The sequence below is a fragment of the Bubalus bubalis genome, chromosome 9 (assembly GCF_019923935.1).
Source record: "Bubalus bubalis isolate 160015118507 breed Murrah chromosome 9, NDDB_SH_1, whole genome shotgun sequence".
NCBI classification, from domain to species: domain Eukaryota; kingdom Metazoa; phylum Chordata; class Mammalia; order Artiodactyla; family Bovidae; genus Bubalus; species Bubalus bubalis.
In genome coordinates this window covers 64,669,450-64,686,744 of record NC_059165.1, presented here as the reverse complement: position 1 = coordinate 64,686,744, position 17,295 = coordinate 64,669,450, and the positions used below count along the sequence as shown (strand labels likewise).

General features: G+C 44.8%; 1 protein-coding gene across 1 annotated transcript; it reads left to right on the top strand.

Annotated features, from left to right (window-relative positions):
- The first annotated feature begins 954 nt into the window (after positions 1 to 954).
- Positions 955 to 15,996, top strand: TXNDC15 (thioredoxin domain containing 15). The gene is made up of 5 exons (XM_006042785.4): positions 955 to 1,201; positions 7,854 to 8,341; positions 10,763 to 10,926; positions 13,183 to 13,313; positions 15,271 to 15,996. Exons 1-5 carry the CDS (start codon positions 970 to 972, stop codon positions 15,465 to 15,467), a joined length of 1,212 nt encoding a protein of 403 aa, XP_006042847.3. The 5' UTR covers positions 955 to 969; the 3' UTR covers positions 15,468 to 15,996.
- Positions 15,997 to 17,295: the final 1,299 nt, after the last annotated feature.

Here is a 17,295-nt window from a genome sequence, read left to right as displayed (position 1 = left end):
AAAGTAAGTGCATGTGCCATCTGGTGGTGAGACAGTCAAATATACATTCTGTCCTGTTGGCTGTATATATTGAGTTATCATCAGAGGTAGCATTTATTGTAAAACAAGTCTAACATCTGGAAGTGCATGTGTCCAAACAAACAGCCAAACACAAACCCAGAGAGGGGAATATGACATAATAAAGAGGAAAGAGAATGTGGATGAGCCAAATCAGCCTCCTTTTCATTATTCCTAAATTCTTTTAATCCTCTGTCCCATTGGCTTTTCATCCACCTTCAAATCCAGTAAGGACAATATGTTGTTGTTAGTTGCTAAGTCTATCCTATTCTTTGCCACCCCATGACTATAGCCCTCCTGGCTCCTCTGTTCATAGGCATTCCCAGTCAAGAATACTGGAGTGGGTTGCCATTCCCTTCTCCAGGGGATCTCCCTGAACCAGGGATGGAACTGGAGTATTCTGCATTGGCAGGTGGATTCTTTATCCCTGAGCCACCAGGGAAGCCCAAGGCTACGGGAGACAAAAAATTAAAGAAAATCTTTGCTACTACACTGTTGGGTGTAAGGTTGTTATTCCAAAAGATGACTGCAGTGATCTAGTTTACAAATGTGGGCTCTTCCACCCATGTTGTCCATTGTCCCAGATCCTTCTGGACCCACTAGAAAATTTACTATAGCAAAACTAGGGCAGCCTATCATTGGTCAGTCTCTTACAGTGAAAAAAATCATTCGTTGTTTATGTGAATTTTTAAAATAGACATCCTGTGTTTTATCTGGCAACCTGGGAAGGATACCTGGAGATCTGAACCTCCATGAGCGCTCCAACGGGAGGTTTCTGGGCCTTTCTGGCCCGAGAAGGAAGTGCTGGGCAGGGGCGCGCCAGGCCGCACCAGGGTCAGGCAATTTGGAAAACAGCCCGGAGCCCCACGGCGCAAGCCAGAGCCGAGCCAGAGCCGGCCGCCCGACTCCAAGATGGCGCCCTCGGCTGCTGCCAGCTGCCAAGATGGCGATGCGGGACCGCGCTCGCGCTCCCGGTCTCTCCTCCCCCAGCCTTCCTCCGCCGGGGAGCGCGACTCGCGTCGCTGTGCGCCTGTTGCCCTTCGGCCTGGGTGTACGGGCCGGTGCCCGCCCCGCACCATGCGGCTCCTAGGCTGGTGGCAGGTTCTGCTGTGGGTGCTGGGGTCTCCTGCCCGCGCCGAGGAGAGTGAGTACAGGCTGGGGCCGTGAGCGGCGGCGCGGGAGGCTGTGCGTGAAATGACCGGCAAGGCGGTCTACCTAGGCGACGCTCTTTTATCTGCGCGAAGGCCCCGATCTGCGCGCCTCGCCTCTCCCTGGCGCCCTCTGCGCCCCTCTCCACGTTGTCCTGACCTCTTTCCTCCGGTGGTCCCGGTTCGCGGTCCAGGGTGGGAGGCGCTGGGGCGGGATGCCCCGACCGTGTATTAGCGCTTACTGAGGCGTACCCGCATGTGCTGAGCACTTTATTATTAATGATAATCATAACGAGTAGCCGACCTGTACCGTGTCGCAGAGTCGGACACGACTTAGAGACTGATCGACAACAACCGTGCCCTTAGTAGGAGCCAGGAACTGTGCATAGTACTTTCTATCATTTTCTCCTTTTGTCTTCCCACCGAGATATGTTCTGAGTATCCCTGTTTTACTGATGAAGATGCTGAGCTCAGAGAGGCTAAGTAATCTGCCTACATTTGTGCTTCTGGTAATTGGCAGAGCCTGTATCTCTCACTGCAAAGCCCGCGATTCACTTTGCACCCTGCAGACCACTTTCTTTAGAAGGTCATTCTTGCTCAGGTGCCTGTGTGAAGGATAGATGGGAACAACACAGCAGACACCCCGGGTAACCCGCTGCTTGCCAGATCATGCTCTCAGGTCCTCCTCCGTGGGGGAAGGCAGCCATCTGGAGGCATGGGTGGGACTTACTCTCATAGCTCTTTCTCCCCACTCCTCACAGCTCTGTTAAAGTCCAAACCCTTTGACCGTGCTTGTTATTCAGAACTTAACAGGAATACGCGGGCTTCCCAGGTAGTGCTAGTGTTAAAGAGCATGCCTGCCAATGCAGGAGACAGAAGAGATGCAGGTTTGATCCCTGGGTGGGGAAGATCCCCTCTAGGAGGGAATGGCAATCTACCCTAGTATTCTTGCCTGGAGAATCCCATGGACAGAGGAGCCTGAAGGGCTACAGTTCATGAGGTCGCAAAGAGTAGGACACAACTGAAGCGACTTAGCACGCATGCATCAGAAGTATGCAGGTCTTTCCTTTTGCAACAGTGTCCTGGAAAGAGGCAAGGCAGCCAGCTTGCTGAGTTATGAAAAGTAATGAAAACACTCATTAAATGCCAGGCAGTATCCTTAGCGCGTTTTGAGCATCATTTGTTATTTTTATTCAAAAGAACTTGTTTCTCTATCACAAAAATTGTATAACTATACTGCCAACAGCAGTAGAGTCCATAGGGTTACATCGATGGTGGAGAGTTCACTGGGTATTTCCAATGTCCTGAAGGTCATAAAGGAAAAAAAGAAAAGAAAAAATACTCAAAACAAATCCAAAACACATGGTGACTTTGGGGAGAGACGTCCCATGACAGTTTCTGTCTTCCCTTATTCTGACTCAAAATTCTAACTCTCTGCATCACTCAGACTTCCTTTTGATTTTCTGTAAGGGAAATCTATCTAGTTGTACATGAAGGTGATCAAGAGCACCAGATTATTTTGTGCCCTGATTTTTTTCTCTGGAGATTCTTTCAGGACATTGGCATTCTCCATTTGTTTTCAGTTCAGTTCAGTCGCTCAGTCGTGTCTGACTCTTTGCGACCCCATGAATCGCAGCATGCCAGGCCTCCCTGTCCATCACCAACTCCCGGAGTTCACCCAGGCTCACGTCCATCGAGTCAGTGATGCCATCCAGACATCTCATCCTCTGTCGTCCCCTTCTCCTCCTGCCCCCAATCCCTCCCAGCATCAGAGTCTTTTCCAGTGAGTCAACTCTTCGCATGAGGTGGCCAAAGTACTGCAGTTTCAGCTTCAGCATCATTCCTTCCAAAGAAATCCCAGGGCTGATCTCCTTCAGAATGGACTGGATGGATCTCCTTGCAGTCCAAGGGACTCTCAAGAGTCTTCTCCAACACCACAGTTCAAAAGCATCCATTCTTCAGCACTCAGCTTTCTTCACAATCCAACTCTCACATCCATACATGACCACAGGAAAAACCATAGCCTTGACTAGATGGACCTTTGTTGGCAAAGTAATGTCTCTGCTTTTGAATATGCTATCTAGGTTGGTCATAACTTTCCTTCCAAGGAGTAAGCGTCTTTTAATTTCATGGCTGTGGTCACCATCTGTAGTGATTTTGGAGCCCCAAAAAATAAAGTCTGACACTGTTTCCACTGTTTCCCCATCTATTTGCCATGAAGTCATGGGACCGGATGCCATGATCTTTGTTTTCTGAATGTTGAGCTTTAAGCCAACTTTTTCACTCTCCACTTTCACCTTCATCAAGAGGCTTTTGAGTTCCTCTTCACTTTCTGCCATAAGGGTGGTGTCATCTGCATATCTCAGGTTATTGATATTTCTCCTGGCAATCTTGATTCCAGCTTGTGCTTCTTCCAGTCCAGCGTTTCTCATGATGTACTCTGCATATAAGTTAAATAAGCAGGGTGACAATATACAGCCTTGACGTACTCCTTTTCCTATTTGGAACCAGTCTGTTGTTCCATGTCCAGTTCTAACTGTTGCTTCCTGACCTGCATATAGGTTTCTCAAGAGGCAGGTCAGGTGGTCTGGTATTTCCATCTCTTTCAGAATTTTCCACAGTTTATTGTGATCCATACTGTCAAAGGATTTGGCGTAGTCAATAAAGCAGAAATAGATGTTTTTCTGGAACTCTCTTGCTTTTTCCATGATCCAGCGGATGTTGGCAATTTGATCTCTGGTTCCTCTGCCTTTTCTAAAACCAGCTTGAATATCAGGAAGTTCACGTGCTTTAGGGGACCTGGAATGTTGGTTAGGTTCAGGGAGAGCAGATCTCTACAGAGCTGGTGCATTTGAGAGTGGGGTTGGCTCCCCAGTCTGCTACCTTTTGTTCTTCTCCAGACTTTTAGCCTCTCTGGCTTCATCTCCTGCTCTCATCTTAAGAATAATCCAGTAATCATGTTGAGTTTGACTTCTGATTATACATGCAGTACATATTTATCAACCCAGGGCTACAGAAAGACTGCCATCCCCACCATCTTGGCAGAACTCCCTGTCCAGGCACCCAACCCCTTCCCTAGGTCATAGTCAAAATAGTGCTTGACCCACTTCTGTCAGGACCTGCCTTGCTTCCCAAACCCTGTACTCTGCTGTATCTAACCTGTCATCTCTCCCTGCTTACCTGTTTTCCCATCAGTTTTATGTCCTTAAATTTATCTTATGGCCTAAAAACCAAATCCTGTCCCTTAGCCCCCTGCTGCTGCTGCTAAGTCGCTTCAGTCGTGTCCGACTCTGTACGACCCCATAGATGGCTCCCCCATCCCTGGGATTCTCCAGGCAAGAGTACTGGAGTGGGGTGCCATTGCCTTCTCCGCCTTAGCCCCCTACCTGCCCATAACAACTACCTGCTCTTTCTTTTCCTTTTCAGAGCTAGATTTTCAGAAAGAATTGTGTATGTTTATACACTGATAGATACCACATATAAGAAAGATCATACAGTATTTGTTTTTCTCTGATTTATTTTACTTAGCATAATGCCCTCAAGGAGGTCCATCCATGTTATTGCAAATGGCAAGATTTCCTTTTTTTTAATGGCTGAATAATGTGATATATATAGACACATATTAATGTTAGTATGTATGATGTATATATCACATTTTCCTTATCCATTCGTCCATTGATTGCTTTCCTGTCTTGGCTTTTGTAAATAACGCTGCAGTGAACATGGGGGTGCATATACCTTTTTGAGTGAGTGTTTCTATTTTCTTTGGATAAATACCCAGAAGTGGAATTGCTGAATCACCTGGTAGTTCTATTTTTTATTTTTTGAGGAACCTCTATACTGTTTTCCATAGAGGCTGCACCAATTTACATTCCTGTTGATAGTGCATAAGGGCTCCCCTTTGTCCACACCCTTGTCAACATTTGTCATTTCTTGTCTTTTTGATAATAGCCAGTCTAACATGTATGAGGTGATATTTCATTGTGGTTTTGACTTACATTTTGATCTGTTTTTTTTTTATCTTGTGTTCTCTGCATCTACTTTTTAAACATGTAGTGCAGTTGTTGCTGTTTTAATAGCCTTGTCTAATAATTCTGACAACCGTGCAAGTTCTGGGTCAGGTTTGATTATTCTCATTATGGATAATGAGGAGAATTCCCTGCTTCTTTGCACGCCTGGTAATCTTCGACTGGATGCCAGATGTAAATTTTTAGTTTGTTGAATGCTAGGTATTTTAGTATTCTTATAAATATTCTTGAGCTTTGTTCAAATATCCAGTTATTTGAACACAGTTTGATTTTCACTTTTCAGGTTTGCTAGATGAGAGCAGAGCTGTATTTACTTTAGGGTTATTTGGGCCCTACTAATCCGCCTGCCAGTGCAGGAGATGTGAGTTCGATCCCTGGGTCAGGAAGATCCCCTGAAGGAGGAAATAGCAACCACTCCAGTATGCTTGCCCGGAAAATTCCATGGATAGAGGAACCTGGTGGACTGCAGTCCATGAGGTCGAAAAGAGTTGGCCACAACTTGACCACTCAACATGCACGCACCAAAGCAAGTCCCTTTTGTGCACTCTTCCCAGGGCTCTGTGACTTATGAGGTTTTCCAGTGTAGTGGGTGGGGACGGGTCCTATTCCTAGCTCTCTGTGGGTATTGGGTAATTGTTATCTCTAATCCTTTTGAGTGGTTCTTTCCCTGGTTTTGGGTAGTTTACTTACATGCATATGCTGACCAATACACTCAAGGAGGCCCTTCCACAGATGACCAGAGAGCTCTTTCTGCAGCTCTCCCATCTCCAGGGTTCTGTTGTGCAGACTCTGGCTTTCTTAGTCTTTCTGGACCCTCCATCTCAAGGAGGGAGTCAAGGCAGGAACTCCCTCAGGCTGTAAGCTGGAGCTGTTGTAGGGTTCTTCTCGTCTGTTTCCTATGTTTTCAGGGATCACTGTCCTTCCCTGTCTCAGTCTCCTGAAGCTGTTGTTGCACATATTTGGCTGTTTTGGGGGTTGTTTCGGGAGGGAGAGTAAATCTGGTTTCTGTTTTTCCACTTAGCCTGAAACGAATTCCCGGAGAGTGTTTTTGAATTGCCGAATGAGTCTGCAGACATCTGTGGAAATGTTCTTTGAGACATTATACAAGCATGCATACCTTAGGAAGCTCCCAGACCCCTCCCCAGCTTTGAAGCCAGTTGATCATTCACACTCTGGTAGACATGCTCTTTTGCATGCCGGACTCCTTCCACAGCTGCTGGCTCCCCAGCCATATGGTGGACTCGTCCGGGTGCAGCTGCACTCATTCCTTACCCGGAGTCTGGCGGCTGTTTTTGAGGTCATGAGAGGTGCAGGGCAGGAGTCATTATTACAGAGGTGAGTGGAGCTTGCTGTATGGATGTGTGAGACTGCCTCCGACTCCTCACTTACCCAAACCTTTGGCTTAAGCCCCATCTAGTGGCTCCAGAGTGAGAGGAAAGCCTCCTCTTCTGGCTGCTGTGTCAGCTCTGCTGGGCACATCTTGAAGCACTCCTGTGGGCTGTAGCCCAAGGGCAGCAGGCAGGAAAGCAGAGGCCAGTGGTGGAGGCCACCCCAGGAAGAGCTGCTGCTGGCTGTAGTGGTGTCCCTCAGGCAGTGTGGCCTGGCAGCCCTCTGAGGTATCTTGCAGGAGGGTAAGGCCCGCTCTGGAGCAGCAGTCGCAAGATTTCGCTCCTGTTGCTTACTGCTTTGTGCCATTGCGCATCACGCCGAACCTCTGTACTTCAGCTCAGTCATCTATTAAGTTGATTTGGTAACCTTCATCCCATCCATCTCTCAGAGCTGATATAATGGGTGCAAAGATGCTTCGCCACAGTAGAATCTTCCACATTGTTCAGTTGCCCAGCTGTGTCTGACTCTTTGCGACCCCATGGACTGCAGCACACAAGGCTTCCCTGTCCCTCACTACCTCCTGGAGTTTGCTGAAGTTCACGTGCATTGCATCTGTGATGCCGTCCGGCCATCTCATCCTCTGATACCCTGTTCTCCTTATGCCCTCAATCTTTCCCAGCATCAGGGACTTTTCCAATGAGTCATCTGTGTGCATCAGATGACCAGAATACTGGAGCTTCAGCTTTAGCATCAGTCTTTCCAGTGAATATTCAGGGTTGATCTCCCTTAAGACTGACTGGTTTGATCTCCCTCCTGTCCAAGGGACTTTCAGGAGTCTTCTCCAGCACCACAATTCAAAGGCATCAATTCTTGGCATTCTGCCTTCTTACGGTCCAACTCTCACACCTGTACATGACCACTGGAGAATCTTCCATAAAACCATCATTATTTTCTTGGATAGTCTCATCAAACAAATTAAATTGTTAAAGTGTTTGTATTGTATTTTCCTAATTGGATGTCTGAAGTGGAATGTTTTTGCTTGTAGTCCACATGGCAAGCTGCAGGTTTCATGTGAAGCTGTGCGCTTGTCCACTTCTGGGCATTCATTAATCTAGTACCCCCTTGTGATCTTCTTCATGACCTGGAGAATGATGGGTGGCTCTCTAATAGTTTAACGGGAATGTAACTTTTTACTCTGGAGGGGAAATTTTTCATATTTGAGAACTCTGATTCTTTGGGATTCATTTATTTTGAAGTCAAATATGACTGTGAACATGCTGGCATGTTTTAGTTGCAGAGAAAAGAAGTCACTTATGGTCAGAGGAGCAGCCTGCTTACCCATTCCAGGTGGGGGCTGTGTACATGAGTGAGGAGGTGCCTTCCCCTGACCCAGTGGGCCAGGACCCGTCTGCAGAAGAGACGGAGGCAGTGCTGGGGCTGGATGCTGATGGCAACCACATGGTGATGTTGTCGGTGATTCCCGGGGAAGTCGAGGACAAGCTGAGCCCAGAGTCCGGCAGCGGCACCTGCGGGGCCGGAGGGGAGGAGGACTCGAGGTGCAACCTCCGGGAGAGGCTCTTCTCCCTGGACAGAGCTGGAGCAAGCTTCTCGGAGAGAGAAGAGGAGTACTACACTGAGCCTGACGTGGCAGAATCCGACCCCACCCCAACTGAGGACGCCAACACCACCGAAAGCCTGAAATCCCCAAAGGTCAACTGTGAGGAGAGAAATGTGACAGGATTAGAAAATTTCACTCTGAAAATTTTAAATATGTCACAGGTAAGAAAAAATTATTTAGTACTTTTCTCCTTTTCTGCACATTGATTTTATGATGTAATACTCTGTCATCTTTCACATGCAGAGTCATAATCTTCATCATATTGTCAGTGGGATAGCATTTAGTGGCTGCACTGGTGAAAATTCACCTGACTTTTTGGATGTATGTAGGGAAAGGAGGAGATATGACTAGTGTTGACTATGCTTTTTAGGTGGCCTAAACCTAGTCATCCTTGGGGTAATCTCACCGCCAAGCCTCATGATAAAAATCCCGGTGGACAGGGAAGTGCTTGGTATCAGAGTCATAGCACTTTTCTTCTCAATGAGGTATTTGTTATGGAGACATAAAAATGATATATCTGAATTACTAGAATTGTAATTTAGCATTGTTTGGACCAGTCATGTCCCTGAAAAGTTTGTTATATTGATGGAAAGTTTTTTTTTCCCTCCAGAGAGTATGAACCTAATGTTTACTCTGGACTGGGAGCTGTGTATTCGTCCAGGGCAGCCATGCTTTCCAGCTAGTTGGATAAATGGTGATTCTAAAGAGAATGCCAGGATTCTGACTAATGTTTTCTGTCAGATTGTTAAAGCCAGAGAGCAGGATGAATTCAGGCTGCTTATATAAGAAAAGAATCCTAGCTGTGAGAACTGTGGTTGCTTATTTTATTATTATTTTAAAAATAGTTATTTATTTGGCTGCACTGTGCATTGGTTGCAGCACGAGGGGCCTTCAGTCCTCGTTGCAGGATTGTCAGTTGCAGCATGTGAACTTTTAGTTGCGGCGTGTGGGATCTAGTTCCCTGACCTGGAATCGAACCTGTGTCCCCTGCCTTGGGACTACAGAGTCTTAGCCACTGGACCACCAGGGAAGTTCCATGTGATTGCTTATTTTAAATTAGGGTGCGTACAGTACGTTGAGCGCCCCTCCAAGGCAGGTGTCACACCCCGCCCTCGGTGCGTGGTGAATGCTGTGCCTCAGCTGTGTGGACCGTCGCGGACTGTTCCATACATAAACGGGAGAAAGCACTTTGAGTGGTTAGAGGTAGCGTGGTGGCAGGGATGATGCACCCTCAAACTGAACTAACCTCTGGCCAAATACATGGAGCTGACTGCTGAGATTATAGCTTGGGCCTGAGACCACAGTGCTTTAATGATTCTGTTAGATTGTGTGAGATGCACAGTTCTAAGGTTGGGACATTAGCTTGTACCCTGTGAGTACTTAGTGTATAATTGAAGAATTATGAAAAATGTTAAAATTGTTCTATAGTAATATTAAGAAAGCTTAGAGGAGGAACCCTCCTCCACTGTTAGTGGGAATGTAAGTTGGTGCAGCTGCTCTAGAAAACAGTATGGAGGTTCCTCATCAGATTAAAATTAGAGTTGCCATATGATCCAGCAGTCCCACTCCTGGGCATATATTCAGACAGAACCCCAACTCAAAAAGATATATGCTGGCCTTCCCTGGCAGTCCAGTGGTAAGACTTTGTGCTTCCACAGCAGGGGGTGTGGATTTGATCCCTGGTTGGGGAACTAAGATCTCACGTGCCACATTGTGTGACCAAAAACAAACAAAAGAGACATGCACCTTTGTGTTTATAGCAGCACTATTCACAATAGCCAAGATGTGGAAACAGCCGAAATGTCCATTGACAGGTGAGTGGATAAAGAAGATGTGGTACGCGCGCGCGCGCGCGCGCACGCACGCACACACACACACACACACACTGGAATATTAATCAGTCATAAAAAGGAGAAAAATAATGTCATTCGCAGCAACGTGGATGGAACTAGAGATTATCATACTAAGTGAAGGACAAAGACAAATACCATATGATATCACTTGAAAATGGAATCTAAAACACAACACAAATGAACCTGTCTACAAAACAGAAACAGACTCACAGCAGAGAACACACCTGTGGTGCCAAGGGGAGGCAGTGGGAAGGAATGGACTGGGAATGTGGGATTAGCAGATACCGGGTGGACAGACTCTTACATAGGGGATGGAGAAACAACAAGGTCCGACTGTATAGCATAGGGAGTTATATTCAATAGCCTGTGAAAAACCATAATGGAAAAGAATATGAAAAAGAATATATGTATGTATAACTGAATCACTTTGCTGTGCAGCAGAAATTAACATTGTAAATGAACTATCCTTTATTAATGTATATAAAAAAAAGGAAAACCTTGGAGGAAAGTTGGTGATGCATCATTTGATGCTGCTTTTCTGCTGCTCCGTGGATCCATATGGGTCCACCCCAGAAGGTTCTCCGGGGGCTACACTGCTGTCTCCCTGCTGTCCCCACCCCCACCTCCTCTCCCTGGCCTCAGTGGTGCTTCCTGCCCTTGAGTATCCTTCCAGAAGAAGTACCCATCCCTTACTGCTGACTGTAACACTTTCTGTTTCTTTCGCCACAGGACCTTATGGATTTTCTCAACCCAAACGGTAGTGACTGCACTCTAGTCCTGTTTTACACCCCTTGGTGCCGATTTTCTGCCAGTTTGGCCCCTCATTTTAATTCTCTGCCCCGGGCGTTTCCAGCTCTTCACTTTTTGGCACTGGATGCCTCTCAGCACAGCAGGTATCTTCCCCTAGTATCTTCCCTCAGGGGGGTTTATGTCTCATCCCAACTGTAACGATGGTTACAGTTACTTGGGGGTCGTAATCAGTTAAGTTAGGAGCAGAGGAGGCCTGCTTGAGCTTGAGCTTTGAAATGGAATTGAGGGAAGGAGAGACAGTGTGAGCAGTGAGGATTGGCACATTCCTGAGGGAGACTTCTGGAGGCTCCTTAAGAAGAAAGACAGTTCTTCCCGTGGTGGAATTTAAAGATGGCTCTGCCTGATGGCAGGGGAGGGGGCAGAGGATGTGTTAGGGTCCCGGCCAGATTGAATTAGCAAAATTAGCATCCTAAGTACGTTCTTCCTGTGTGACTTTCACCTGCAGCGTAGGTCCCCAACCTAGCAGCCTAACTCTTGGCACCCCTGTTTTATGTCTGCTAAGGATTTCTTTCTTTCTTTTTTATTCTTTTTATTTATTGTGGTTGCGCTGAGTCTTTGTTGCTGTGCGTGGGCTTTCTCTAGTTGTGGTGAGCCTTCTCTAGTTGTGGTGAGCCTTCTCTAGTTGTGGTGAGCCTGGACTACTTTTCGTTGCCATGTGTGGGCTTCTCATTGCAGTGGTTTCTCTTATTTTGGAGCATTGGCTCGAGGCGCCCGGGCTTCAGTAGTTGTGGCGCATGGGCTTTATTGCTTCACCGGCTGTGGTATCCTCCCAGACCAGGGATCGAACCTGTGTCCCCTGCATTGGCAGACAGATTCTAATTCTCTGTACCACCAGAGAAGTCCTTTTTTTTTTTTTTTTTTAAATTCTTTTCTTTCCTTCTTGCCCTCCTTCCTTCTTTCTTTCTTTTTGCTTACATTTATTCTTGAATGCATGTTCTTGGTAGACATTCAATAAATTTGATGAATTATTTTAGGACTTTGATATACATTTACCCGTGTTTTGTAGTCTTTCACAGTGTTCAGTGGGGTTTTGTCTTTTCTGAATGTTCAGTAAAATAAGTTACAAAGAACTTAGTGCAGATGTTAAATATTTTCCCTGTGACTGTGTCTGAGGTAATAAACCATGTCCTCCTCTCCTGCTGTAAGTCAGATGCTACTTCTTAGGTCACATAGCGGTTGTGTGTGAATAAATTTAGGAAGTTTGGAAGATGGTCAAGTTGGTGATGAAAATGAGGCCCTGACTTCAGTGTGGATAATGTTTACCTGAAATTGTTTATGAAGAAAGAAACTGCCCCGCAAATTAGTATTTCCCACAAAGGCTTCAGGGAAAGATCTCAGTGGCCTGGCCCAAGGTTACAGACTGACTGGAAGGACATTTGAAGTCACTGTCCAGCTTTGACCAGGCCCTGTACTGGCCCCCTAGTCAGCAGGGCTAGCTCCCAGCAGCTGCTCAACACTCTTTGCTTATGGATCTGACACCAGCCTCCACGCTATCCTCAGTTCCCTGCAGGCTTTTATCATCACTTTGGTTGCTTCTTCATTTCTGCCTTCTCAGTGCCTGGTATGGTGCCTCAGTTATGGAGAATAGAGGACACTCTGTCTTATTGTATTGTGGGACGTGTATTTGCCTCATACGTTAGTATTTATGTTACAGCATGTTTGCAAAAGAAAAAAATCCTGATTATCCAATATTACCATTTTATTAGTGGGGGTAACTGAGGCTTAGAAAGGTTAAATCTGCCCAAAGATCACACAGCTGATTCAGTGGCAGAACTGAGGCTTGAACCCAGAGCATTTTGACTTATACCACTGCTCAGTATTCTGTAAAAGCTGAAACAGTTCTGCTCAGGTCATGTTACTTCTGAATTGTCTCGCCTTAATTGTGAGCTTCCTGGTGTGTTTGTTAGATTGTAAATTCCTTTGCACCGACTCACCAACCTAACTGCTTATCCATAAGTTGAATCTTTTTTGAGGGATGGAAATGAGCATTCTGGAGAGTTTGAAGTTTCTTCTGTGAAGTAAACTGACACAGTGTGCTTTGTCCATGCATTAGAATTTTCTGGTCTGATCTGTTTTGGCTGTTAGGAACAAAAGTAGTGGAATAATTGTGGCAGGGGCAGCTCCACGTTGTACTAGAAAGCAAGTCAGAGAGCAGAATGGGAATGCCCCCAACCGTGACCCATGAGGAAGGTGGTCAGAAACAGCCACAGCCTATTACTTCAGTGTCAGAAGCCTCCACAGGTCACAGGAAACTGGTCCTTTCTCATGTCTTTCCATCCGTTCTGATATCGTAATTGTGTGGGGAAGCCCACTGTTAATTCAGGTTTTCTCTCTTGTAGCCTTTCTACAAGGTTTGGCACTGTGGCTGTTCCTAACATCTTGTTGTTTCAAGGGGCTAAACCGATGGCTAGATTTAATCATACAGACCGAACGTTGGAAACGCTGAAAATCTTCATTTTTAACCAGACAGGTATGTAGAAATAATATGCTGTAGAAGACGACATTTTATTGCTGGAGGAATATGCCTTCTGTGACTTTTGATCAGCTATTACCCTTAAGTGAAGGATTCAAGATTGGCTTTGGGATGTAAAACTTTTTTTCTGATGAAATGTTGTGGTCCTGTTAAATGTCTGTCAATCAGTGGCAAGCTTAACATGATTAGGTAATATTCAGTTCAGTTCAGTCGCTCAGTCGTGTCCAACTCTTTGCAACCCATGAATCACAGCACGCCAGGCCTCCCTGTCCATCACCAACTCCCGGAGTTTACTCAGACTCACATCCATTGAGTCAGTGACACCATCCAGCCATCTCATCCTCTGTCATCCCCTTCTCCTCCTGCCCCAAATCCCTCCCAGCATCAGAGTCTTTTCCAATGAGTCAACTCTTCGCATGAGGTGGCCAAAGTCCTGGAGTTTCAGCTTTAGCATCATTCCTTCCAAAGAAATCCTAGGGCTGATCTCCTTCAGAATGGACTGGTTGGATCTCCTTGCAGTCCAAGGGACTCGAGAGAGTCTTCTCCAACACCACAGTTCAAAAGCCTCAATTCTTCTTCGCTCAGCCTTCTTCACAGTCCAACTCTCACATCCATACATGACCACAGGAAAAACCATATGATTATAGATAGCTTTGAGAAATGTAACAGCTTTATTGAGATAACATTCACATGCCATACACCTATAGATAGGTTTTTATATACATTATTCATTTAGGTGTAATATTTACACAGAAATAGGCATCAGTCACTAGTGCCTGTGACTAGTGATGAATTTTCACAAAGCGAACACCTTGAGTAACCAGTACTCAGATTCAGAAAGAGAACCTTACCAGCCTCCTTTCTGCACGATCACTCCTGTTCTCCCCAAGGATAAGCACCGTCTTCACTCCTACTATCACAGTATAGCATTCCTTGTGTTTGATCTTCATATTAATGCAGACATACAGTAAGGATTCTTATATGTCTGACTGGTTTTACTCACCGTTACGTCTGTGGGATTCATCTGCATTGTTGTGCATGGTTGTGCTTTTTTCATTTTTGTTGTTGTATGGAGTTCTATTTATTAATTTATGTGTAGATGCTATTTTAATTCCTTAATATTTGCTGAAACACAGGCCCTTATTTTTATCCTTTAGAAGTCTGAGCACTGAATACTGATGAAATTTCTTTCATTGGAAAAGTTCATTCCTCAAAAGCTTTAATGCCTCAGTTATGAGCACCCACTTTTTCCTGAAATATATTCATTGGAAGTAAATAAAAATTATAACATACCTTCCATATATCCTTAGCTGTATATAATTACTTAGATCTAACACAGAAGAACAAAGAGCTCCATTACCTTATGGGAGTAACTACCTATCAGGTATTGAGTTATTCCAAGTCTTGTAAAGGATCCCTGCTTGTTGTTTAGACTGATGTGGAGAAGGGGAGCCAATTTGTTCAGTGCTTTCACAAAACTTAGAACACAAGCGAAATCTATGTAATCACTTTGGTAATCACTGCTTCCACTGTTGGTTAGTTGCTCTAACAATTCTTTCAGTAAATTATTTTAAAACATTTTGAATTTAGCATTACTCACCCTGTGATAACATTCTGTAGACTCCTGAGAATAGCTTTACTAAGTTGTTGAACTTTGGTCTTGAAAGAGAACAAAAGACACCTCAGACAAGGCACCGACATAGACCTTTCTGGTGAGTTCACTGAAATTCTAGTGTCTTAGCTTTGAACAGCTGAATGGATTCCTGCTCCTTTGATGTGGTGGAGAGAAGGGCAAGTTACAAATTACACTGACAGGCAAGTGAAGCCATCCCAGGTATACTAGCTGTGCTGTTTAAGACCACATATCATTTTGCATGCCATGCAGAATACTTAAAAAAATCTGTAGTGGGAATGTTTTCTATCTCATTTGAAACAAAACTGATTTCTCTTTCAGGTATAGAAGCCAAGAAAAATGTGGTGGTAACTCAAGCTGACCAAATAGGCCCTCTTCCCAGCACTCTGATAAAAAGTGTGGACTGGTTGCTTGTATTTTCCTTATTCTTTTTAATCAGTTTTATTATGTACGCTACCATTCGAACTGAGAGTATTCGGTGGCTGATTCCGGGACAAGAGCAGGAACATGTGGAGTAGTGATAAACTCAAAGGACAGTTGGGAAGAATTTCAATCCTTCATTTCAGAGACTAATGCTGCAATTTCATGTATTTTCTCCAGTGAAGTGTTGACTTACAACTTTAGTCAGATTGAAGGAATCATGTGTTTGCTGAACTGTTGAATGTGTAAAAAAAATTATAAACTGATCTTTTAACTAGTCCTATAATAAGCAAATGCAAACATATTCAGTAGAATTCACCATTCTTGTTTTTACTACTTGAACATTTTAAGGGACTAATCCAATTTGACATGTGAAGATGTATTCTGGTGGAGTAATGAACAGAGTGACAGTATGCTTACTTAGGCAGAAAAAAGACTTTCAGATTGTAGATTTAGAAAACTGTTGATTTCTTGTATACATCTAAGGAAGTTGATTTTCTGTTCATTTGTCTTTTCTCTCCCAGAATCAGTAAGCAGGAAAATGTTCTTCTATGGAAAGAATAATTAGGATCAATAAGTGTGACCTTACAAGTAGCAGCTGATGGGAAAATAAAGAGTCGGATACTATGGTGTTTGTGACCTCTGATTTCACTGAAAGGATCTGAAGTGGTTTAAGAAGTTGTTTCTGGGTAAGGCAGATGTTACTCAGCATGCATTAACTGAGCCTTAAAGTGTTCTTGGCCTTCTGCGAGGTTTAGTGAAAGCTGAAAGACATATGAAGTACTGTTGTTGCCCATAGTTGATTATGGTCTAGTTTAGGACACATGTAGAAAAGAGACAATGTGTAATTTACATGAAATTTTTGAAAGGCTGTTTCTAAAGATCCCTTAAATTCAGACATGACAGCTGACTACACAATAATAAACTACTATTATACTGATCACTTCCAGAGTTTAGATAGTTTAGATCATAAGGTATTCTAAGTTCTGTGAAAATAGAACCTTAGATGAGCCTCCTTCCCATAGTGTAACATTCGATAGGGGTTTACAATGTATGTGTCATGCTATGGACAGCTGTGGCTGGGGTAGTCCCTGGCAGGAGGGGACCAGAGCTCAGAAAAGTACCATTATTATTTCCATTTCACACAGGAGCCTAAACTGTCATATTGAGATTAAATAACTTCAGTTGAGTTCAGTTCAGTTCAGTCGCTCAGTCGTGTCCGACTCTTTGCGACCCCATGAATCGCAGCACGCCAGGCCTCCCTGTCCATCACCAACTCCCGGAGTTCACCCAGGCTCACGTCCATCGAGTTAGTGATGCCACCCAGCCATCTCATCCTCTGTCGTCCCCTTCTCCTCCTGCCCCCAATCCCTCCAAGCATCAGGGTCTTTTCCAATGAGTCAACTCTTCGCATGAGGTGGCCAAAGTACTGCAATTTCAGCTTTAGCATCATTCCTTCCAAAGAAATCCCAGGGCTGATCTCCTTCAGAATGGACTGGATGGATCTCCTTGCAGTCCAAGGGACTCTCAAGAGCCTTCTCCAACACCACAGTTCAAAAGCCTCAATTCGTCTTTGCTCAGCCTTCTTCACAGTCCAACTCTCACATCCATACATGACCACAGGAAAAACCATAGCCTTGACTAGACGAACCTTTGTTGGCAAAGTAATGTCTCTGCTTTTGAATATGCTGTCTAGGTTGGTCATAACTTTCCTTCCAAGGAGTGAGCGTCTTTTAATTTCATGGCTGCGGTCACCATCTGCAGTGATTTTGGAGCCCCCCAAAATAAAGTCTGACACTGTTTCCACTGTTTCCCCATCTATTTCCCATGAGGTGATGGGACCAGATGCCATGATCTTCGTTTTCTGAATGTTGAGCTTTAAGCCAAGTTTTTCACTCTCCACTTAATAACTTACCTAGGTTATAT